This window comes from Phalangium opilio, unplaced genomic scaffold, assembly GCF_054372755.1.
Source record: "Phalangium opilio isolate 3A_F unplaced genomic scaffold, DU_Popi_V2 ptg000113l_1, whole genome shotgun sequence".
Lineage (NCBI taxonomy): Eukaryota > Metazoa > Arthropoda > Arachnida > Opiliones > Phalangiidae > Phalangium > Phalangium opilio.
The window spans coordinates 5,694,096-5,718,236 of NW_028324209.1; the positions used below are offsets into that span (position 1 = coordinate 5,694,096).

General features: G+C 37.0%; 5 protein-coding genes across 15 annotated transcripts in view; 2 read left to right on the forward strand and 3 right to left on the reverse strand.

The window, feature by feature from the left end:
• The window catches only part of LOC149623538 (uncharacterized), a 112,251-nt gene extending 110,815 nt beyond the window's left edge, over positions 1-1,436 (reverse strand). For all 3 annotated transcript variants that reach the window (XM_089852539.1, XM_089852541.1, XM_089852545.1), the window contains exon 1: positions 1,310-1,436. The gene's annotated coding sequence lies outside the window, so the exon portion shown is untranslated. The remainder of the gene's footprint in view (positions 1-1,309) is intronic.
• A 106-nt stretch (positions 1,437-1,542) lies between these two features.
• Positions 1,543-2,991, reverse strand: mora (cysteine and histidine rich domain containing protein). The gene is made up of 2 exons (XM_089852547.1): positions 2,647-2,991; positions 1,543-2,555 (listed from the first exon to the last, which is right to left on the reverse strand). Exons 1-2 carry the CDS (start codon positions 2,875-2,877, stop codon positions 1,767-1,769), a joined length of 1,020 nt encoding a protein of 339 aa, XP_089708673.1. The 5' UTR covers positions 2,878-2,991; the 3' UTR covers positions 1,543-1,766.
• A 220-nt stretch (positions 2,992-3,211) lies between these two features.
• Positions 3,212-4,659, forward strand: mEFTs (elongation factor Ts, mitochondrial). Its single transcript, XM_089852548.1, has 5 exons — positions 3,212-3,465; positions 3,539-3,667; positions 3,723-3,848; positions 3,926-4,124; positions 4,209-4,659. Exons 1-5 carry the CDS (start codon positions 3,301-3,303, stop codon positions 4,565-4,567), a joined length of 978 nt encoding a protein of 325 aa, XP_089708674.1. The 5' UTR covers positions 3,212-3,300; the 3' UTR covers positions 4,568-4,659.
• Positions 4,660-5,140: 481 nt separating this feature from the next.
• On the forward strand, positions 5,141-6,529 carry Coq4 (Coenzyme Q4). The gene is made up of 5 exons (XM_089852572.1): positions 5,141-5,563; positions 5,627-5,723; positions 5,791-5,893; positions 5,956-6,179; positions 6,250-6,529. The coding sequence occupies exons 1-5, from the start codon at positions 5,239-5,241 to the stop codon at positions 6,404-6,406; spliced, it is 906 nt and encodes a 301-aa protein (XP_089708698.1). The 5' UTR covers positions 5,141-5,238; the 3' UTR covers positions 6,407-6,529.
• Hasp (Hig-anchoring scaffold protein) overlaps positions 6,513-24,141 on the reverse strand; it is a 95,193-nt gene continuing 77,564 nt past the window's right edge. For 7 of the 9 annotated variants that reach the window (XM_089852557.1, XM_089852553.1, XM_089852552.1 and 4 more), the window contains 12 exons: positions 23,916-24,095; positions 19,847-20,020; positions 17,188-17,580; positions 14,678-14,881; positions 12,803-13,216; positions 10,155-10,427; positions 9,912-10,085; positions 9,710-9,847; positions 9,462-9,635; positions 9,161-9,391; positions 8,918-9,094; positions 6,513-8,853 (listed from right to left, as the gene is read on the reverse strand). In XM_089852557.1, coding sequence (XP_089708683.1) covers positions 8,651-8,853; positions 8,918-9,094; positions 9,161-9,391; positions 9,462-9,635; positions 9,710-9,847; positions 9,912-10,085; positions 10,155-10,427; positions 12,803-13,216; positions 14,678-14,881; positions 17,188-17,580; positions 19,847-20,020; positions 23,916-24,095 — 2,735 coding nt within the window. In that variant the 3' untranslated portion in view covers positions 6,513-8,650. The remainder of the gene's footprint in view (positions 8,854-8,917; positions 9,095-9,160; positions 9,392-9,461; positions 9,636-9,709; positions 9,848-9,911; positions 10,086-10,154; positions 10,428-12,802; positions 13,217-14,677; positions 14,882-17,187; positions 17,581-19,846; positions 20,021-23,915; positions 24,096-24,141) is intronic. The other 2 variants (XM_089852550.1, XM_089852554.1) reach the window with 2 other exon arrangements.

The following is a 24,141-nucleotide window of genomic DNA, read 5'->3' on the forward strand; positions in this document are numbered from 1 at the left end:
GATTGTATAAGATTTAGTGGAGACTTTTAGTCTACGAAGCGGACTTAACTTATTTAACAGAAAAACCCTGCGGGCAAAGTTGAGAGCAATTTTTTATCCACTATTCAAATTATTTCAAGAATTTAGAAAAAAAGCGGTTTTTAATAGTTTATAAGCTTGTAAACGAATGCCAGTTTTCTAGGCTCGAGCAATACAGACTCAGAGTGACCCAAATATAAAAAGAATGAAATATTATTGAAACATCGAATCGCCTAGGGCCAGTCTATCAATTTGTTTTTGTCAAAAAAAATCGAGAAAAATTAAGGAATTAATTGGAACATGATTACCCCTAACTATTTCCGTGTTCATTACATAAATTGGCGTGTTCGTATCAATAATTTATACTAAGAAGCAATTGTCTCAAAAGATACTAATTAACTAACAATTAAAAATACAACTTCGTGGACAACTTCAAGATGAGCGTTTTGGAAACCATTTTTAAACCACTTATAAGGAGCGACTTTGAATTTTCCCTAACTTTCCTACAAATTTAACAATTTTGTTCCGTCAGTTTTGGGGGTTACGACCCCCTCCCCCATATTGAGCCTAACCTAAACCGAAACCAAAGTCTAGCCAAGCCTTATCCCCATTACGGGGAAAATTTAAATAAATAATATGGTATAAAATCTTTGCAAGCAATATGTTTTTTTATATCATTGCAATCTGTGTTGTCAATCCCACAACAACATATTCAGTTTTAAGATTTTTTATCATTCTTGGAAATTTCAGTATAAACTAGCTCGAAACGTCACAATTTTAAAGCAAAAAGGAGGCGGTTTCAGTCAAGACGGGAGCCGAGGGACTATGGTAGACTTTGTAGAATTTTTTTTTAAAATATAACGCGTCAAGATTCTTGACTTTGATGGATTAAATTCCTCTTTGGCCACGACTGGTAATAAATGGGGCTCTTTTATAAGATGCCATAAGAAAGTACTCCCTCAATTTGCTTTGTAAAAAGGCTAACATTTGTTCCAATTAAGGAGTAAAAAATTAGGACTACAAAAACCCTCTATTAAGTTTTGTCAAAGTTATATACAACCCCCGCCCTCCATTCCCTCTCACAAAACGAGAATTCTGACGTTTGATATACGCCAGTGCTTTCCCGGTTAAAAACAGTCGCTTACTCCTACTAAGGCTTAAGTAAAGTCAACTTTAAAAACAACTTCCTTTCGCGGAACAATGATATTGTTCCATCTAAAGGCCCAGTAATTAGGCTTAACGTATATTGCCCAAACTAATTATGAGTTGATTACGGGAAATGAAGGCTTACCAAAAAAGCAGGAAAACATAACATAGAACGACAAGTTGCACCATCCACGCTTGTTATCAACCTAACTTCCTACAGTACAAGGTGTTAAAATTAAAAACCACCAAGCTGTCAGCTGCTACAGAAGCCTTGGCTGTACATAAGCTAATAATTAATGAACCGCTAAGACGCTGGCGCCACCTCTGACAAACCCTTGTAAACAAAAAACATGGATGCGATAAACTAAATACCCTGGATTGTTTTTTGAGAACTTCCTGCGTCAGAACAATTTATTGTAACGTTTATTCATGATGTATTAATTTTAATTACAATAACAATCATCATAAGATGTTTTCAGGGGGGAAAACAGATATTACTGGCATTTCTATTTTCAAAAACAAAAGTTTCTGATGTGGGGGGGGGGGATGAAATCAAATTCATTATCAAACACAAAGATCAACACACGCAATTAATTTTTGTATTAATTTTTATCGTCTCTTTTTTGAATTGTTAGAGAGTCAATATCTATATCATTTTCATCCTTTTCATTAGCATTATCCTTGTTATCCGGCAAAGCGAAGAAAGCCCAGCTCATTGGTTCAGCTTTTTTTAATCTGACTTCCACCTTATTTGTTGTGTAGAGAACGGAGCTTCCAGGAATATTGGCTATTCCGTACAAATTCAAGGGCAAATCAAATACATTCTTCTCAGGGCCAAAGGTGATTTTCACGTTCAATTTAACACTATTAGCTTCTACAAAGGATTCATCCGGGATGGGAACTTTGGCATAGATATTGAGGTAAACATCGGTAGCAGTTTGAAACCAATCATAACGGCAACATTGCTTCAATTCCTGCGTAGTTTTGACTTTAATCCACGTGTGTTTGCCAACAGTGCAACCTTCTTGCTCCAAGAAACTATTAAAATCTGACGTTTTCCTAATGCAGCAAGTCCAATACTTCATTCCTTCGTGAAAAACGGGGGTTCCGGGATGATGCATACAAGTTTCATTGTTATCCGACTCCTTTTCAAAGGTTTTCCTGCAACCACCATTCTTGCAAGAGGTTCCTATAGCAACTTCACCACTTTCATTACTATCTTGGTTGCTATTAGAGGTGTCATTAATTTTTGCAAGCTCGTTCTTCAGTGAAGGAGCGCAGGTGAATTTAAGAGGTTCTAAAGGCGCGTCACCACATGGCCTTTCCATAAATACTTGGGGTTTTCTCACTGGTGTGGCTTCAACCTCATCAGGAAGATTATCATTTGTGACCTGATAAAGTTTTTAATCACCACCATTATATACCAAAGTTTGAACTATTTTAATTAAAAATTGAGGGTTATATTTCTGTACAGGTACTTACTTTGGGTTTTTCGGGTTCCACGGGTTTAATATTTGAGTGTAAACCTTTCGTGCACCCTTTGATGTTCAAAAACTCGGTAAAATCCGTTGTTTTTTTGGTACAGCATGACCAGCCTTTGTAGGCATCATGGAAAACCGGCGTTCCCGGGTGATGAATGCAAGATTCCGGTTTATTATTGGCGGGATCGTATTTTTGCCCGCATCCCCGATTATAGCACAAAATTTGCGCCATTATTTACAATAATTTTCTTAATAAATTAACAATAAAACTTAACGAAGAAGATCCGACCGAAACAACGCGGTTTCCTAGCACGCGAATTTTCTAGAATGAAGAGAACCGGAAGCGGAAGTAGAAATATGATTGGGTCAAGTTGGATATTGACGTCTAAAACTTAATAAATAAAGGCTGGAATTGGTGCAATAGTTTCCAGTTACAACCGAAAAAATAGGTAATGCTCAAGATGCAATTAAGTTTTTAAGTAGTAATGCGCAATTTTGAGAAATGTCCAATAAAAAATGTCTTATTTCCTGCCCTGGAAGAAAATCCATTACGCAACACCAAATAAAGTTCGTCTGCTACAAACGTCATATTACTTCCCCTCTAAGCACAGGTTAAATTGATATATTGATAAGTGGACCGTTTAACCTAACTAAAATGATTAATAGGTTTACAACCATTCAATCGCGTTTTTTTCACGCAACCTGTAGCATTTTCCAATCAATAACCAAGTCGCATTTAGCTACATTACGTAAAAAAACTGGTCATAGTGTAAGCAACTGTAAGAAAGCTTTGGAAGCCACAAACCAAGACTTGGATAAGGTATGAAATGAATGACAATGCTTCCCTCCGAGTTTTTATCTATAGCTAAAAACTGTGAATGGTCACTTTAAAGGCTATAAAATGGCTTGAAGATCAGGCCCAGAAACAGGGATGGGAAAAAGCTATAAAACTACAGGGCAGAGCTGCTAATCAGGGACTAATTGGACTTCATATTCAAGGAAAGACTGCTGCTTTGATTGAAGTAGGTCAAATGACCTTTAGTGAAGTACAAAACTAACTAATTATTTTCTCAACAGATTGGCTGTGAAACTGATTTTGTAGCAAGAAACACTTATTTCAAGGATTTAGTTAAAAATGTCACTAGAGCATGTTGCAGTCAGTTATCAGATAATTTGACTATCCAAAATGGTCAAGTTATTAAAGTACATTACATTTTAACCTCTTTACTCATACTCAAGTGCATAGTCCTCTCAAACTTCTCATTTAAACATAATTTTAGCAAAACATCACTGCAGACCAACTAGGTTCATTACCATTGAATGATACCAAAGTTCAAGATCAAGTGGCACTTGCCATAGCTCACCTAGGAGAGAACATCATTCTAAAGCGTGGCCTCTTAATTCGTAGCAATGATGACATCAGTTTAATGGGAGCTGTCCATCCTGAAGCCCAAGCTACCAATGATTCCACCACAACTGGTACCCATTTTAGTGCCTCCACCAGTCCCCTAACTGAAAATGAAGCCAAGTGTTAATGTTAACCGATATGTTTTTACTTTACAGGCACATATGCTGCCCTAGTTGCTATTAAAGCTGAATCCCAACTTGACCCTAACACTGGTCATCAATTATGTATGCAAATTATTGGAATGAACCCCCAAGTGATAAATAGGCCCCATGATCCCAAAGAGGTAGAAAGAACAGCGGAGGTAAAGGTTGAAAAAGTTTCAACAGGAGAGGGGGAAGAGGAAGAAGAAGAATACGAAGTCATTCCTGAAAAGAATGAAATCTCTTTAATGCATCAAGAGTTTATTTATAACCCTGAAATCACAGTTAAAACTTTTACTGACGAAAGAAAGGTAGAAGTTATTGATTTTATTCGATTAGAATGTGGGGAAAGCGAAACAATGGCCCAAGTTTAATGTAAGGATTGCTAAGCCTTGCGCGATATTGATATTTACCTGTTATTCCTAATAAATACTTTTTTTCCGAAATAAAATAGTATAAACTTAAATCTTGGTTTCCTTAATCATTTGAACTTATTATTTCAAACATAATTAATATTAGTTGTTGTGATTTCGATGGATAAATAAAAGACAACGTGACATCGACAAAGAAAAGAATTCATCTTTCTCAAGATCGAGCGGGAACAAAATGACGTCGTATATGAAATAACATAAGCGATTGGCCGGTATGTGTTAACAGATTTTATTGGCTGAAGTTGTGTTTCTGTCAGTCTGGGAAATAAGGATATTTTTTAAACTAGTCCTTGGGACCAGTGACCCCCCTATGTCCGAAATAATAAACTGGTCCCAGCCTTTGTTCTCCTATAGATTTGCAATTAATAAACTGGTCCCGAGGACCAGTAACCCTCACTTTTTGAATTAAAAAACTAGTCCAAGCAATTAATAAACTGGTTTTGGACCAGAGGAAGTGTGTGTGCTATTTCCCAGACTGGTCTCTGTTGAACTGTCGTCTGCTATAATGCCCGGGCAGCCCGGTTTGAAAATATTGAAATAGGACTTAACGAAAAATAAATTTAATTACGAATTTAATTAACTAGGCCTACAATTCGATAAAATAGTTGTGAAATATGTTAAAATATTGCTTAAAATGCTTGTTAATCATAAATAGAACCAAAACTATAAGAATAACGCCTTTAGCTAGAAATTTAAGTGATCTAAAATCAAGTACTAAGCTTCACAAAGTTAATACTACTCATTGTCAAATTAACCATCGAAGATATTCTACGAATAACGATCAGATCTTTAGAGAAAGAGCGGCTGAAGATGAAGAACAGCCTCCACCCGAAGAAAAACCCCAGCTTTATCCTGATCACATACCAACAACTGATTTACAAAAAGGTTTGCTAACCATTGGATCAGCTTTTCTAGCCTTGACGGACCCTTTTCGGGATGGTAATACTTACGGATTGTTTCTATAGAGTTTTTCTAAAGATTAAACTCTAAAATTACTATTAGACATGGTAGCTGTTTTAGGTGAAACTACTGGTTCTAAAGCTTTAACGGGAATCTTAGAAAAGATGAGATGCAATGAAGAAGGTCAAGAAATTCTTATGTAAATCCTAAATGGTTTATAATTAATTTTACCCTAAATAATTTATTTAATAGTCTTGTAAATTCAGAGAACGACCTAGAATAAACTCATCTACAGTTAACTTTGATAAACTAAGAGCCTTTCCCCCAAACACTCTTGGAAATGTCTACATTACTTTTATGGACAAAAATGTATATATTTAAATTTTTTCTCACTGTTATCAAAAGCAACTTAAAAGTATTCTTATTCATAGAATATAACAGCGGATAGCCGCAAACCCGTTCATTTTGTTGATGATGAGGAACTAGCCTATGTTTTGCAGCGTTATCGTGAAGTACACGACATAGTTCACGCTTTATTAGATCAACCTACAAATATGCTAGGGGAAGTTACTGTAAAATGGGTTGAAGCGATACAAACTGAATTACCAATGTGTATTGGTGCTGCTATATTTGGTGCTGTTCGACTAAAACCAAAGTATATTAGACCTAGTATATTAATTAGCCTTAAAAATTTAATCCAAAACTTAATTTTTCCTTCATTTTAGGCAAACTATTAAATACACGAATGTTATGTTACCTTGGGCATTGGATTGCGGTAAAAATGCTTCATTTCTGATGAATATTTACTTTGAAAAACGCTGGGAACAAGACATAGATGAACTAAGAGCCGAGATAAATATCCCTCCAATCCCAGAAGCTTGATTGATGTTGACTTGTTGTTATTTATGACTGTAGATGAAATTAAAAAATTGTTATTAGTAAATAAATAAATAAATAAATAAATAAATAATTTCAAATTAATAAAGCATTTAATTTTAAAACTGGTTTTTAATTTGTTTTTTTTTCCCCTATACAAAATGATTTGCATATTATATTATATATTTTTTTTTATAAATTACACTGATATTGTGCCACTCACCAATTTTTCTAGTTTAGTCCCAAAACTCATAAACTTTGTCCGCTAGCTTTGTTTACTGTCATCAAGAAGTTATATCTAGTATCTCAGAGAGAAGGTATAAATTCGCCAGATTTCCAGCTTTATCTCCAGTCCAAACGTATAGTAGGTCCGGAGTCAATGCCCGTCTCTAAATTACAACCAGCATCTCATTGGTTCTTGAAAACTTACGTCAGCACGACGACGCGAGTGACGAAAATTACAGTCGTATTTTCCGACTAAGGAGAGGCGAAATAGCCCGGCGCCTCCTTTTACGTCCCCCCTTGTATTTTGAAAGGGGGACTGGGACTATGGCGCCCGGCGAATACAAAGGCATCTTAAACCTTCTCTCTGAGATACTGATATAACTTCTTGCTGTCATATAAGTCATGGATCTGCTAATTTTAAAGTTAATTTTTCTTACTTCAAAACAAGAATGACTAATTAATTAATTAATTAATTTATAATTCACATTTTTATAGTTTCCAAAAAACACTAAATTTGCCTCTATTTTTATGAATACTGATATGTTAATTCTAATTCTACTTCCATCTAATTATCAACACTAAAAATTTTGGGAATATTACTGTAATACTGTCATTTTGCTTTGTTTATTTTTCAAAGTTATTTCCACACAAACATTAATTAAAATTTTGAAATAATTAGGCACTGTTATTTTTTTTATGTATAGCACGATTCCTTTTAACCCCCAAAAGTTTTACCCAAAAAGCCCAGAAACTTAAATATTAAAAAAAACCCAAAAAACCAGAAAAAATAAAAAAAAACCCAGAAAAAAATAAAAAAAAACCCAAAAAACCAGAAAAAATAAAAAAAAAACCCAAAAAACCAGAAAAACTAAAAAAAATGAGTTTCATTTCATAGACATCTATAATAATTTGTTATCCACAATAAATATTCTATACTATCAAAAATTACGCACCAAACGTTTTTTTCTTTGCATTTCCTTAAAAATTTCTCTTAAGGCGGCGTAGAATTTAAAATAGTTTCATTTTAGACCAAATCCTTTTATATATAAATTGGTTCGATTTGGGTATTTATTTAGTAATTTTAATTTACCTCGCTTACACTTATAATATATGGCTATATCAAGTTAATTATGCCGTAAACTTAAAATTTAATTAATTTTGCGATAATTTTTGCAGCGATTGGAAGACTGATGACTTAATAACAATACTGCGCTGTCGTAATTGGCCAAATACGCGTGATTCAAGCGTGCTTGCAAAGCTGCTGCTGCTGTTTTTATTATTAAAGCCAAATTATTTAAGTTTTTCAGGTTTATATACCTTCCTAAAAGCTAAAATTTCGAGTTCAGTCAGTAGATTCATTTACAATAGACCGTTTCCTACAAAGACCAATACATTTTGAAAAGGGCGCCAACTTACAATTTATGGTACTGTTTTCAAAACGCACATATGCTGGCCTTAAACAACGCGGCTATACCCTGCACCCATTTACCTATATATAGAAGGCCATAATTATGACCATGGATACTTAAGTTTATTACTTACTGAAATAAAGATTAGTACATCTTTTCGGGCCGTAGACAATAAGTTCCGGTTTAAGTCTGCAAAAAAACCCATTCCAAATTTTTTTTAAGTACTTTATACCCCTGCATCATTTTTGGCGACTTTTGGGAATGAATCGGACTATTTTTTCGACGTTTAATGCTAATGCTCCGCAATAATTTGTCAATCCTACAGTTTTTTATTTTTCGTATAAAGAAATACTTATATGTTCTTCGTCACCATTTTGTCCCTCATGAGGACGATCACAGTCAAAAGTTAAGAATCACTATGTACATAGTCACTTTCGTTAAATTGGTCATACACGAATACCATCCCACGAGGCGAACACTAAAACCGTATGAAGAAACCCGTTGCGATTATACCAATTATAATTGCAGTCTCGGAGTGTAGTAACTTCGTGATTGGGTTTGAACCCCGCCTCGTTTAGTATTTTAGGGATGCGTATCAATTTCCAATTACCTTCGGCTAACGACCTTTGCGGTTAGTGGTGCAAGACGGTATGGCGCTTGACCAGCGGCCATTTTCCAGGCATCTTAGCATTCTAGCGCCTCGTAGTTCGAGGCCTTCGGCACAGTCGAACGTAACAGTCTCGTTAATTCGATAATAAAACTGTACGTTGACAATGGTGGCACCAGCGGCTGTACCAGGATAGGTGCAAGCTGGAATGCCTGCATCACGGAACATAGCGCAATCAGAGACGTACCTTTAGGGTTTTGTTCGCGTACAACTTACACGGCGGCGCCGGGCCAGACCAACGGCTATTTTCCTGGCAAACGACGATGGCCGTACCATCCATCATGAAGCCAGTATTGCAGGCAAATTGTAGAACATCCCCACCGCGATACTCTCGCTGAGTTAGACCCTGGATATAACCGTTCTCAGGCGCTTCTGGTATATCGCAAATTACCTCTATCGAAACAATAGACGAAATATGACACTCTGCAGTGAAGGAAAGGGCGAGAAGAAGCGTGTTACCTTCGCATTCTGGAATGTTATCGGACCACTGTCCAGTATCCAAGCAAGTAATCTGCGGTGAACCTCTTAGACCGTATCCTTTGGGACACGAAAACGTAGCGGTGGCTCCAACATTACGCGAATTCGTGTTCATATCCAGGCCTTCGTACTTGGACCCGATTAGTGTCGTCGTATTTCCCACTTGTACACTAGCATTGTTGACTATTGCGACCAAGTCGGGACACTCAGTCACTGTTGGTTGAATTCCAAATAAATTTTTAAGATATTGAATATTACATCACACGCCGACTAGCAATTTTACCTTCACAATGGGGTACTGGGTCTGACCAATTTCCGGAAGGTAAGCAAGACGCGTGTTGGCTTCCGTAGAGAGTTTGGCCATCTCGACAAGTAAAGGCCACTTCGGTAGTCATTCTGGTGTTGGAGTTGCTGATATGAAGACCCGGAACTTCCGCTAACGGTGGGCAATGTATAGCTAAAACAAACAGTTAAGATTAGAAATATTCATGAAAGTAACAGATATAAACGTAGTAGAATAATTAAACTTACCAGCTACAACCAGATCAACCGAATGGCGATGTCCCATAGGACTAACGCAAGTATAGCGACCAGTATCGTCGCGTTGGGCGTGATAAATCGACAACCGATATTCGAGTTGAGGGTCACGATTTGGTTCATTGGTCCAGCCTTTCGAAAACAATTACACTGAAGGAAGTGCCTTGGGTTTACAACGAACGCTAGGAAAATATACCTTCGGGATATTTACGATACGAATGGCTAACTTCCCACGTCGGTGTGCCGTACTTTCGTATCCACAAGCACTCCAAATGTAAAATGGCTCCTGGATAAACAATCAACTTTCCGTCGTTACTTTGGGCAATGGGGGCCACTTGGTTTCGAAATAGTATCGTCGGGGGTTTTTCTACTAAACGAAACGAATCGAGGTTATCATCGAGGACGTTCTTATCAGTGACGTAAAAATAATCACTCCTACGTGCATAATCGTTCTCTTGGGACAGTCCAAAGCACGATGGCTTGACCCCGTCCCAATCTCCGTAACGGCACCGTCGTCGGACACTCCCAATCAGTGTAAATTTGCCGATGTCCTTACAGCGAAACACGAGTTCCGTGTCCGGTGGTAGTTCGGTGGTCTCTTCAACAATACGTCGGTCTCCGTGAAACGCGATGACGTTGGGCTCAGAATTACGGAAAATGCAGGTTTTGTTGCGTCTTTCTTCTGGAGGTGGAGCGGTCTGTACTTCATCTTCTGTTTACAACAAAAATATAGTTTCCGATCAGTTTAGTTTCAGGACAGCGTCAATGACAATGCGATGCCCCTACAGAACCAAATGAGGGATAGGAATACAACAGATATGACACATTCCCATAATGCAACACACTTAAGTACTATAGCTACTTATACGGGTATGTAATGGGTAATACAATGAACCATAGCAGGGAAAATAATAACTTATATTGAATACTGGGTTACAATAACAACTGGCAAGTACTTCCAGATAACTGAGATATAATAAGTCGTTCCCGAAGCTTACCACACTGGTTAGCCCTCCCGACCCAACTTCCGTCTTCGCAAACGATAGACCAAGTTGTTTTTTCGCCTGTAATGCCCGCGATACATCGAAAGCGTATTTCCGCCCCGTTTGGAAAGGTACCCCCACCCAAGAGTTGACCGCCTTCCTCTTCACCCGTCGAAGACGAGCTGGAACTCGTTTCTGGTATACTGGTCGTCGAGGACGTGGTTCCAGTGTCCGTTTCAACCTCTCCTTCCGCCAAATACTTATCCCCTAAAAGGGGTGACTCTACTTCCGCCGGTTCAGGTTCGGAAACGTCGAAATTGTCGGTGGTAGCCGAGTTTTTGACAATGGGTTGATTAGAACCCGCTTTAACCATGGTGGGGTAAAGAATACTATTTTGCAATCTTTCCGGTAAACTGCAGGCTCCCCGAGGTAAGGGACTTCTGGCGGTGTTCTCCGCGGAAGTTGGAAGATTTCCGGATCCGCTGCCCGAAAAGTCAACGACGCTGACGGTACTTCCTTCCGGTTGTTTGAATTTGGTTTCGCTTTCTTGAATAGAGTCTTTCAAGCGCGCGTGTGGACAATTTTTGGGGAAGCGGAGGAACGAAAGGGTTTTGGGAAGAAAAGAAAATAGCGAAAGACAAACAATGAAAACGAGATATTTTAGCATAAAGTGGGGAGTTAGTAAAGAGTATGGCGTTGTAACGGTATCTAAATACACATTGGTCATGTTTTCCCATCAAACTCATCGTCAACAAAGTTTCGGAATTTAAGTGGACTCGCCGCAGTTCACTGACCCTCATTTTAATAAAATGAAATAAATTTAAACTTCTGACATTAAATTCCATAGACATTAGTAGGGTTTCAGAGCCGTTGTTTCTTTAAAAAATAGACATAAAGGAAACATTACAATCACACGTGACGTTTCCCGAGTTTCCTCAAAAGAATTTATTATGCAATAAATTAAAGGTCTTCTCACTAAACTTCTCTCTGCTTTTCGAAAAAACCTTGTATAACACTGCATAACATTAAACGCCATCAATTACACGTCAGATATTCCCATCCGCTTTCGCAAAACCTAATCCCTACAAGTGAAATCCTTCAAAGATGAAATAGTACGACGCAGTCTAAGACGATAAGCCGGAAATATATAACAAAAATATTGGGATGACGTGATTTATATATCCGAACGAGAAAAAATATATCAAAAAAAATTCCAAGTTTTGGAAAAACCGTTTAGAATCCTTATACTACTACCCATAGAACGGGACAGCCCTCTACCAACCCTTATATTACTGTCTTTTTTATTTAGCTCCTGAATATCCTATAGGAAAGAAGGAAAAATCATCTGGATTTGATGGTCGAACACAAGAGAAAAAAAAAAGGAAAGAAAGAGAAGCAACCGAGCTACGAGAATTCCATTCGACGTTTTAAAAGATTTTTCTATACTCGCTTTTTCACCAAGTGTAGGCATATATACTGAGCCGGGATGAAGGGTCAGACTGAGGTCATTCTAAGAAGAACCACTACCCTTTCTCCCAAAAACTCTAACAAGAATTGATTCAATTTCCTCAAAAATGTTCCATGAAAACAGTTTTTTTAGAAGGAACCGTTAAAGAAGTAAAAGGGATTGGAGTTCGATATTCAAGGGATCATTAAAGACTTTTTATTCTAACTGTACAGTAGTCTTAAGCAATAAATTTCATACTTTTTAGAGTTTTTGTGGAAGGAGTTAAGAGAGAGAGAAAAGAGGGAGTAGGGTTGGTAAGTTCTCGTTCGTTCTTTTATCGAATTTATGGGAACGCGTTAAGAATTGGACGTAAATACTGTTCGGCATTCAAGCGAGTCCATTTCTTTCAACGTTGCGCGGTCCCGCATTGCCCTTAAAACCCTTAAGACACGAACGAAGAAAACTTTTAGGGTCCTAACTCTGACATCTCTAACAAGTTCAAACAATTTGACACAATGTTAGCTTGTGGGGGGACTCGAGGTCACTGAACTAGTTTGAACTGACTCGAGTCAAAAGGTTAACTTTCTCGAGGCACGTGAAGTTATTTTAGACTGTTTAGTTACCCACCGCGTAAGAATACCGAAATGCCACTCTTACCACGTCCTGGCACGCTGCCCGATTTGGCAGACGATGGGTGTTGACAAGAGGGTGCCTCAGGTTCGAGTCTTCCCTCTGTGCAACGTATCGGTTCCTCGCTCTTCCTGAACCAATCGCCTTTACAGGCGTAATCGACGGAGGCACCGTGTGAGATAGTCAATCCAGCGCGATAGCCGCCCAAGTAATGTCCTTCAACAATGGCCGGCAGTTGACAGGGACCAGGAACGCAGTCGGGTAGATTATCCACAGCCCATTCGCCGTACCAGCAACGGACGGACTCGGCACCCGTCACCCGGAAACCGGGGACGCACGTCAGAGTCACCAATTCCCCGTGTGATACGTGAGCTCCTGGTTCCAAACTGTCTTGGAAATGATGGTAGATTCCGTGACTGATTGCCGGCACGTGACAGGGCACTGATTGGCCAATAAAGATAAAATAAAAAGAAACAAATTGGGGATGGGGAAAAGAAAGGGTAAAAAAGGGATATGACAAGAATACGGTAAGCGGATGCGCTTCCCGCGCAAGCTTGTTAAAATAATTAGTTGGTTAGTTTATATAAATATGGGACTCATTTGCGTAATTTTGAAGAAAACTTTCAAGATTAATTGGCTAAAAATAAATGCGTTTATTTGGCAGACTGTTTTTGTAACGTACTTGGCTTTTTATAATCTACGGTGTTATAATTTTATATTCTATTCAACTAGAAATATAGACTATATCGTTATATACTTGAATATACTATTTTCGCGTCAATTTTTACCAGGGGAGAAAGCCTTAACCGTGATAGGGAACCTTATGGAGTCTCCTTCGTAACGTCATTGGTTACAGTTAAGAACAAATGACCCCCACTACTGTAGATTTCTTATCGCAATTTGTTTCGAGTTAGAGCTCTTACAACTAGTTTAATTGGCCAAGTTGCCTAAGATCAAAACATTTCTGGATTTTCAATTGTTATCGAAGCATTCGCGCTGTCGCGAAGAGTTATACCGAATTCATTGCTATTGAAATGCTAACTTAAAGAGGGTTTCAATGACGTTACCGAGTTGCCTTCAAGCAGTTCCCTAACGCCGATTTCTAAACATATCAGCTCTTGAAAAGGCTCTCAATCGATATTTTACGGCGAGAAAAGGAAAAAAAAACAACACATCATTATAGTCGATTATTTACGGTCGAAAAAACGTATCGAAAAATAATTCCGACTGAGAAAAGTGAGAAAGAGTTAAAAAGACAACGCGATTGGACAAAAAATTTACGCGTAAAATCGTTAAAACTTCAAAAATAGTAAAAGATTAGACGAAAAAAAAATTAAGAAAAGACGGATCATGTAAAATGTATGTTAGTCGTTAAAAGTTTCTCGATTGGCATTCGAAACATAGAGAAAATATACGTAAAAACACGGATAGACAGAACATACACCACGTAGAGAAGAAAATAGGCATAAATCACGATTCGAAAAAATGTTCACGAAATTATGAGATTATTCGCTTTCGATTTTTAAATAAATCGTGCATTTGACGTGTTTGAAAAATGCGGGGGTTATCCAAAAAGGGCACACAGAGAAACGGACATAATGGCAGCAAATAAATAGAGTTACGAGTATACGGAGGTACGTTCGGGACGGCCCCCAGAAAATTATTAAATTTTAATCAACGAATCGTTGGCAGTTGACGAAATTTGTTCTTAATGTGAAAAGAAAGAGAGAGGGGGCACGACCCGAGCCCCTGTACCAATTAGCGTGCCACGTACGAAGAGAATGTGATAGAGGGGTCATGGTCAAATGGTACGTCAATCATAACGGGAGATGGTTAATTTGGTTAAGTTTGGTGGTGATGCTTTTGGTGTTTTGTTTTTTGGATTTGTTTTTGGCTACGTACGCGTCAGGCATTCGGGTTTGGCGGGTTTCCACTGCCCATGCGCGCACTTCGCGGTTGTCCGGTTGTCGCCGATGGAAAGACGGTATCCCTTGCTGCACGTCACGTTGACGACGGTGCCGTGAGGGATCATGGTCGAGTTTCCTTTGCCCAATTTGATAATTTCAACTTCCATCCAGGGTGCTTCCGGAATGGGCGAACATGGACCTGCAATTACATAGTAAAAAAAAAGACATCGTAAAGTAGACGACGGTGATACGAAATTAATCTTCCTAGCACAAAAAAAAACCAAGAAGAGGATTGGTTATACTCGCCCTTTAAAACGGATAAATCTAAAATTTATCGTACGATTATAGTGATAACAATTTAAAACAGATTTTCCGTATGCTCTCTTTGAAGAAAACCAATGGAATTCACCGATAAAATTCCTATCTGATACCTTGACTCCCTGCTAGTGTTGATGACCCAGATAAAAATCTGGCCTTTTCTTTTATCCCAATGAGCTTCGGAACAAATTAACTAACTTATGCAGAAAATGCTTAAACACCTCTGGCAATTTTAATCGTTGCAACGAAAAAACTATCGGGAAATACCGTTTAAGAAGACATTGAAGAGGGAGAGAGAAAGAGCGAGGAAAGAAGAAATTCAAATAAATTTCATGGCGTAGGGGTACAATTTGAATTCCCCTTGAGCTGAAATCCAATTTTGGAGAAGGAACACGCGAGGCTTTCTCTTTTTTGGGATAATTCTTGGCGCGAAAACGGGGCGGTTTTCAGACGCGATGGCCCACATATTTCGGAGGCCAGGCATTCCAGTGCCAACCCAAAGTCGTGGGAGGGAGAATGTTTATTGGAATTAAGAGAAGTTTTCTGTTACTCAAATTATTTGGGCGTGAAGCATAGCTATCTCCCTTCTCCCATCACCCATCCTTTTAAAATTCGTTTTTCCATCCCTTCAATCTCACTTTCATCCTGAGCTTCTCCCTTAACTGAAAGGGAGGGTGATTGTAAATCTTACGGAACACCCCGAGAATCGATACACGAATCGATTAGAACAATCGGAGATGCATGAATTTATTAAATTTAGCAGCTATGAATATTTCAAGAGTGGTTATCCAAGTTCGCGAAGAAACATTCAACTAAAGAATTTAAATAAATATTCAAGGATGAATTAAATAATTCTGTCTGCTAGAGAGAGAGAGAGAGAGACAGGAGATAAAATATATAAAACAAACAATTACTGGGTGCCTGAGACTGTCTACGTTTAGTGGCAGCCTTGGAAGGAATTGAATTTAAACAAAAGAAGCCACATTTTCTCTGAAAGGTTTTAGTTCATTCTGAGAGTATGTTCTTCTTATTCGATATTCTGCGAAACGCTCAGGTGATTATGTTAAAAATGAGAAAAAACTACATTACATAATGGAATCACGTTTTGTTGTTCGATTTCAAATTTATAGCCTAATGGTTTAGTATTATAAATATAAAAACTTAAAGGACATTTAGCGAATCATGTAATGGACATGTTGAAACGAAACTCTCGCGTGACAATCCAAAAACTCATTGTCTGGACCACTTTCTTCAAAATCGAACATAATTACTCGCTGGCCAATAATGAATGCTTGCCGATCTTGCTGGGTAATTAATCGAGGGAATTTTTGAAACCATTAAGAGCAGAATTCTTGACTTCTTTAGACAACCCCTTTTGCTCTTCTATGTTGACAAGAAGAAACTACAACACTACTTAAGGTACCACACTTCGGAATAAACATCTACGAGCTCGCAGGCGTGGTATTGAAAACATCGAATGAAATAACACTGAACTTTTATAGAAGGATGAGGTCTTCGAGTCTCTCTCGCTCTCTGATCAGGTCATTAATTTTCTATTATTCCGGATATCCGCTTTCCGTTAGGGAAATGGAAGGCTTCAGAGCCTGCGCTTCAGCTAGTAGACAGTTGAACCCTAGCTGCGTACTACAATGTAAATGGGTTTAAGTTGGCTAGATGAAGTATTATAAATCATCGGTACTTTTGGAGCGCATACATTTACAGTTTTATTGGTATCTTTTTTTTTTGGAAATGCCTGGTTTAGTTCCGCATTTTCTTACGTATCTAGAGTATTTTGCTTAAAAGGAACCCACATAGCTATTAGGAATAATTTTGAGGGAATTTTCTCGAATTATGCGCTTGAATGTTGATGGAGGAGCTAGATATTAATCATAACGCATGAATAACTTGGTGTTACGTATAAGTTATATCGTAGTGCGCACTTAACCTAGCGTAGAATGCCACAGCCCATGAAAGATGTTAGAATTGTGACGCGTAAAACTCAAGAGAAATTAACACGGGGTTTGATCTCGATTATTTGTAACGTTTCCTGTTCAGAAAAATGTGGCTCGTTAAGAGACTAGACATGATTTCAAACGGTTCAAGACCACCCATCCCCACATGGAAAGAATAAGCTTAACAGAACACAAGATCAGCAGCAATATATGAAAATTATGAAAGGGTATTTACCTTTATCCCTCCTGAATCGCCGTCTGCCTCGCCTCCTGAGAAGTCCCTTGGCGCCGCCCTTCTTGCTTTTCGGATTAGACTCAATCTCGTCCGAAAGCATCCGCAACATCCTCTGATTCCTTAATTGGCGCCTCTTGCGTCTGGCGTCCCTCTGGAATCGGACACTAGGGTGCGAACCGGGTAGACATCTTGGGGTTTCTTGAGGGCTCCAGTGACCCGCTACGCAGGTGGCTCCGGGTGGTCCCTCTTGGATCGCGTAACCCCGGTGGCACTCGTAGACAATCTGACGGTTGTTTGTCACTTTTCGGACGTAGGGTCGGTAATCGTACATTCCCATGTGACCCACGAGAAGCACTCGGCCGTTATCCAAGTAGCCCGGGAATTTGCAGTATACTAACATGTGACCGGAGTGACGTAAGCACGGTTGTACACAATTTACACGTGGGGAAGAAAGTGGGAAAGGCGAAGGAGGGAAAAAAACACGAAAAGAAATAATAATTTTAGAAATATTGGCTGGGTTTCTAAAGAATTTAAATCTACAATGACCTGAACACATTTAAATAGGACTTATCGACTCAAAGGGATCCGGCGATTACGGTTGAAAATATTTAGGCTAAACAATAAACACGATTATACCTTCAATAATTTTTCACCAATACAATAGTTTTTTCAACTATTATTAAAGGTATAACTATCTTTAGAAACACAGCCTTAAAACTGAAAATACAGCATTCGGGTGCTTTGCGTTGAAATAAAAATATATTCAAAAAAGGTTCAAATTAAAATTGAATCAAATCGAAAATTTAAAAAAAAAATCAAAATCAAAATTAAATATCATATTGGTAACAAGACCAAAATAATCAAAATTAAATATCATATTGGTAACAAGACCAAAATAATCAAAATAATATTTTTTTTTGGAAATAAGCCTATTTTCAGCTTTAAGGAATTTTGTGTATTTTTTTAAACAGTCTGTTTTACTTCAAGTAACCGACTTCGTTCTACACCGAAACAAACCCCAAAAACTTGATATGCAAATTTCCAACGTTAATTAAGTAGAATTTTAAAGGAAAATTAGCAAAAAAATTCTACATTTATCAATGTCTACTGCTATTTGGAAGGAAAATATTAAAAAAAAGGAAAAGAGAAGTTACAGTGCAGAAAAAGGAAGCGGGGCTTTTGAATTCTTAATTATACTAATTACTTCTCCGCGAGTATTAACTCTTTCTCCTTTCCAGTAGCAACGCCACTTAAAATCATGACCACCCTAATTAGCCCCCTCCCCTTTTGCTTGCCAAAAGTTTCAGACTTTTTAATTGCTCGAGCTCGTAGGTACATTCTAAATTTTTTCGCAAAGTACTCTCGGTTCGTTTCACTTTTCTACCCCAGGAATTAGGCTGAACCATTTGCTTAATTACTTTCTAGACTAAGCATAGTTTTAACTTTTTCGTGGCAAAAGCTAATAGATGACATTCGAGATTAACGGGGGAGACTCGCTTAAAACCTTTGTTACAATAACGATTAACTCTTCGAAAGTAAGAATCAAAATTTTAAATTTTTGACAGGAGGTTGCCCTGAAAGAAACGCGTATAGCAATAAAAAAATGTCATCTTTCGAATTTAAGAAAAATTCAAGAAGATTAGATGGAGGGTTTTCTTTTTAAATCAGGGTTTTTACTGAAAATTACTACACTCGGGGTTATTTTCTTTTTCTTTGTTTACATCTCACTTGAGAGTGTTTATTGAGTTAATATTGTTGAAGCGGGGTTAACTCTATACTTTTATTCTTAGCTCTCTTTATGCTCTCTTAACGACAACTACAAAAGTCAAGGTTTCCTAAAACGAATAACTATAAACCCTCCTTGAACAGTTGATTAAGAAAACTGAGCTTGACTGAAATATCTCCTAATCCTTTCTCTACTCGTTCCCATAACCATGTCCAATATTTTTTTTATTATTTCACCCATTAGTTATAAATTCTCCTAAGAAAAATGGATTAAGTTTTTGTTCTACTAATAAATTTCCATTACGACATCAAAATTAAGTACAAAGATTAATTTGCGCTCCACGAGATTGTCTCGCAAAACTTACGCCGTATTTCCGTGGGGAAATACGTGATCATGTGATCAATTGCAATTTGTAGAGAAAATTGGTTATTATAATTACAATATGTGGATTAACGTTCTACTAAAGTTAGAATCTGAAAAGGTTTCGTTGTGGAAAAATGGAGCTCTATCAAATATGGACTAGTACTTATAAATTAATATTTGTTCTTTTTTAATTTAAATTACACGGTTTTTCCCATCATGTGGTTTCCCCAATGGAGTATCATTTAGCTTACTGTTGAATTCCGGACAACTTCCGAGAACACGAGAAATGGCGAAAAAAACACATCGATTATTATTAGGAAAAATAAGAAAGCAATTTTTCTGGGTGGCTTAAAGAATAAAGATAGTCATTTATTCTGGAGAAAGAAACCTTGTCATTTTCTATTTCGGTGGTAAAAGAGGATTTAGCGAGAACAATCTTTTTGGTTCTTTGTGGGAAAGGACATCTATTTTTAATAGTTTTCCGATATTTTTTGGACTTTTTTTTTTCCTTCTTCTGGCGAAAGAGATATAGGCCGATACCACTTTATATTATTTAAAGGGGTTACTCACTCTCTTTACATCTGGGTGTTGGAGCCGTCCATTTTCCATAGTGACATTCGGTGACGTTAACGCCTTCCAGTTCGAAACCGTCCTTGCATTTAAAGAGGGCTCTCATACCGTGCTCCGTTTTGGGCGCGATGACCATACCGTGGCGTGGTCGGTCAGGTAGCTGTTTGCAGCGTTCTGAATTGAAACAAGTTTAAAAAATATTTATATAAATTAATTTGGAAAGAATATCAAGGCAAGTAAAGCAAACGGAAGTAAAAATGGGACAGACGCGACCTGAGAAGCAAAGAACTTCCTTATTGGCGACGCCGCGACGCTGTTTAGGATGTTTAGTTCCAGTATTTTTTTTTAAATAATATGTTTATAATGTTTAGTTCCGATTAAAATGTTTAAAATGTTTAGTTCCTATGAAAATGTTTATAATGTTTAGTTCCTATGAAAATGTTTATAATGTTTAGTTCCTATGAAAATGTTTATAATGTTTAGTTCCGATTAAAATGTTTATAATGTTTAGTTCCGATTAAAATGTTTATAATGTTTAGTTCCGATTAAAATGTTTATAATGTTTAGTTCCGATGAAAATGTTTATAATGTTTAGTTCCGATGAAACTGTTTATAATGTTTAGTTCCTATGAAACTGTTTATAATGTTTAGTTCCGATTAAAATGTTTATAATGTTTAGTTCCGATTAAAATGTTTATAATGTTTAGTTCCGATTAAAATGTTTATAATGTTTAGTTCCGATTAAAATGTTTATAATGTTTAGTTCCGATTAAAATGTTTATAATGTTTAGTTCCGATTAAAATGTTTATAATGTTTAGTTCCGATTAAAATGTTTATAATGTTTAGTTCCGATTAAAATGTTTATAATGTTTAGTTCCGATTAAAATGTTTATAATGTTTAGTTCCGATTAAAATGTTTATAATGTTTAGTTCCGATGAAAATGTTTATAATGTTTAGTTCCGATTAAAATGTTTATAATGTTTAGTTCCGATTAAAATGTTTATAATGTTTAGTTCCGATTAAAATGTTTATAATGTTTAGTTCCGATATTTTGGAACCGAAAAAAATAATTTTCGTATAATAAAATTTTAAAAATTCAAAAAGATTAATTTCGATAAAAACAAGGGTCCGTGTCCCCGCGTAATAATTATTAAACTTGGAAGATTCTATTAAAAGAGAGGAAAGAAAAACAAGTACAAGGTGAATTTCAAATCAGAGAGTTTAGAATCTCATTAATTAAGATTAAAAAGAACCTCCTGGGGAAAATGCCTTGATAAAGTGGTAACACGGCATCTTGCTCCTAACAAGGGATTTATCCGCCCTATACGCTATTGTTCGGTAGAAAAATTTCCTAATTCCATGAAAATTTAAAATTACCCTGGACCCCCTTTGTTAAGAAACTACGAAATAATGAATAGTTATTTTTAAGTACCCAAACCAGATCTGCCAACTTTCCCCCAAGCCATTTATTCATTTTTGAGGTTAATTTTTAGAAGCAAAGAACGGTAACTCCGACAATTGGTGGGTATAGTTTTCTCATAAATTACCGTTGAGTTATATGAAAAAGATTATATTAGGTAACATCAGGGATAGATTTAATTTTAGAAGTAGGAATGGAGAACGGTTAGTAAAATGTAAATCTAAAAAAAAGTGCTTGTAAATCTAAAAAAAAGTGCTTGTAAATCTAAAAAAAAGTGCTTGTAAATCTAAAAAAAAGTGCTTGTAAATCTAAAACAAAGTGCTTGTAAATCTAAAAAAAAGTGCTTGTAAATCTAAAAAAAAGTGCTTGTAAATCTAAAAAAAAGTGCTTGTAAATCTAAAAAAAAGTGCTTGTAAATCTAAAAAAAGTGCTTGTAAATCTAAAAAAAAGTGCTTGTAAATCTAAAAAAAAAGTGCTTGTAAATCTAAAAAAAGTGCTTGTAAATCTAAAAAAAAGTGCTTGTAAATCTAAAAAAAAGTGCTTGTAAATCTAAAAAAAAGTGCTTGTAAATCTAAAAAAAGTGCTTGTAATTTACTACAGTCCGACTCATAGCCCAGTATAGAGCCCCTCCCTCCAACACGTAACGATAAGTTTAAGTTATCTTATTGGCTCACTTAAACTACGTTTCGATGACGTTGCTGACGGGGACGGCGAAAAATACGTAATTCCTTTTTACCACTGTCGCTATGACCCGCCTCTTTTTTCATACCCCTCCGTCCCGTGGAAGGGGGTCCGGGAATTTGACGCGCGCTCAGATTACTATGTTCACCATTCCTACTTCTAAAATTAAATCTATCTCTAGCAATATTTAACTTGAAACTACTCTACTTGAATAGTACTCAAAAACGAAGGATTTAAAAGCTTCGTGTTAAAAAATGTTTTGGGACGAATGTAAACATGACATTTCTAATAATGATGTTTCTAGTCAAACCGTTAAAGATTTAAGAAGTGTTACAGCCTTTTGTTCCTAGCTAATACTCCCTCATTCATTTAGCACTAGGGGATTTGACGGTTGACGAGTTTATTGGTCCAGACAAAATTCACCTCCATTGGTTTTGGTGTGTTATAAATGCAAATTTTTCTCTCAAGTTTTCTCTTCCCAATTTCTAGTGACAGGAAAACCACCCCCCAAAAAAGGGGCGTTTGAATATCATTGGAAACTGAAATTCGGCTAAGCGATACGTAAAATCACAGGTCATTTGGTCAAACATTCGTCTAAAAGAGTTAAACGATTTTTGACTTTGTTGGAAAACGCCAAAAGTTTCACGCTCGTTTAATGGAAAAAATTTTTTTTTGCGACGAGAGTGAATTTTTGATGGATTAGTTTAGAATAAATTATGTAAAACTTTGACCGCTTTTTCCCCTAATGTAATTCGAGTGGTTTAGTATATTAGAATTTAGGGTTTTATACGCTTGAAAAATCTAATATACAAGTTATATTTCAAGGCATAGTAGGGTTATATCGAATAACCTAGTGATTTGATAGCTGAAACCGTAAAAATTTAGTAGTATTGATATTTTTAAAAGCTATTTTTTATTACTCTATTTAAGAAATGTTTCAGATGAAAATTAAATTATCGATTTATACTTTTTTTGTCTCTTTAATAGTAAGTAAACTAGAACTTTGGGGAAGGTGACATACAGGGGCTTAACGCTCAATGCTAAGTCTACGAGCGCCTGTAGAAATGTTTAACCCGCAATACTCCGCTGTTCCGGGTTGATCCGCTATGCATCGAAAAAAATAAACGGAGTTTTTAACTTAGGTTAAAGCCAGCAGCATAGTTTGTAAAACATTACTAAATATGACTGAACCTAGTAAATACCCTTTTAAAAACTGAAATTTTCAAAAGTTATTCCATCCTTCACGCGGAGAAAAACAAATTACTCTCGGTACGTTAACTCCTTAAAGAGTACTAAGAAATTCTACACACATTTTTAGCTACATCAAAATCTTTTTGAAAGAAAAAACTGAATTTTTGACTTCTGAGAACGAAGGGCTCTTGATGGATTGCCTCTCCTCTATCGCGCCCCTCCTACACGCCTAGAGTAAAGGTTTTTCTAGCATAATTTGGATAAAAGAGACAAGGCTTAGAGAACTAGCTTGTTGTAGTTCTAGGGCGTAGAACTTAACAGAGTAGAACCGTGAACATCGTTTCTTTCGAGCGGCGGGGATCTGATTTGACGTGGTAACCGATAACCCCGGACTCTGACCCTAACAGCTCACAAACGGCTCCGGTACGCGAAACTTTGGAGTTGAATATAGAGGCTACTACTTCATTTTTACACGCTTCACCTATCTGGGATTAGGTTATCCGCTTTCTCGGAAGTCAAAGCGTTAAAAATATTCCGGAATTCTTCGGAGCAAGACTCGTGTGCCGGGGATGATTTAAATAATAATATACGAAACTTCCTCTTTACTTTTGCGAGAGAGTGACCCTCTCAAAATGACCTTCTATGCCCTAAACTCAAACTAAATAACTATAGGTATGATGACGAGTACAGATTTTGTGTGGGCAAATTCGTGGAAAATATGTATTTTTCTGGTACATATTTCAAATGAAATCCATAAATAGAAAATACTACTCACCAGGGCCGCATACAGGTACGTGAGTCCAAGTGCCGTTTCTGCAAGTGGCTGGGGTGGCGTTGTAGGCGGGTTCGTAATGAGGTTTGCAGTCAACGGTGATCTCCTGGCCGTGTTCGACCCTGGAGCCAGGAGGGACGATGGTGCCGTTGCTGTGGTCTATTGTTGGCACAACGCAAGATGCTGCAATGAAAACCGTACTCAAGTTTATTTTGAAAATTCTTGATCC

Bases quoted from the DNA above. Each gene is read 5' to 3' on its own strand.
- Coq4 (XM_089852572.1), top strand. From the start codon at position 5,239: ATGTTAAAATATTGCTTAAAATGCTTGTTAATCATAAATAGAACCAAA. The intron at 5,724-5,790 runs GTAAATCCTAAA...TTGTAAATTCAG, and splicing joins GAAGGTCAAGAAATTCTTAT to AGAACGACCTAGAATAAACT. The intron at 6,180-6,249 runs GTATATTAGACC...CCTTCATTTTAG, and splicing joins GCTGTTCGACTAAAACCAAA to GCAAACTATTAAATACACGA.
- mEFTs (XM_089852548.1), top strand. From the start codon at position 3,301: ATGATTAATAGGTTTACAACCATTCAATCGCGTTTTTTTCACGCAACC. The intron at 3,668-3,722 runs GTAGGTCAAATG...TTTTCTCAACAG, and splicing joins AGACTGCTGCTTTGATTGAA to ATTGGCTGTGAAACTGATTT. The intron at 4,125-4,208 runs GTACCCATTTTA...TTTACTTTACAG, and splicing joins CAATGATTCCACCACAACTG to GCACATATGCTGCCCTAGTT.
- mora (XM_089852547.1), bottom strand. From the start codon at position 2,877: ATGGCGCAAATTTTGTGCTATAATCGGGGATGCGGGCAAAAATACGAT. The intron at 2,556-2,646 runs GTAAGTACCTGT...AAACTTTATCAG, and splicing joins TGGAACCCGAAAAACCCAAA to GTCACAAATGATAATCTTCC.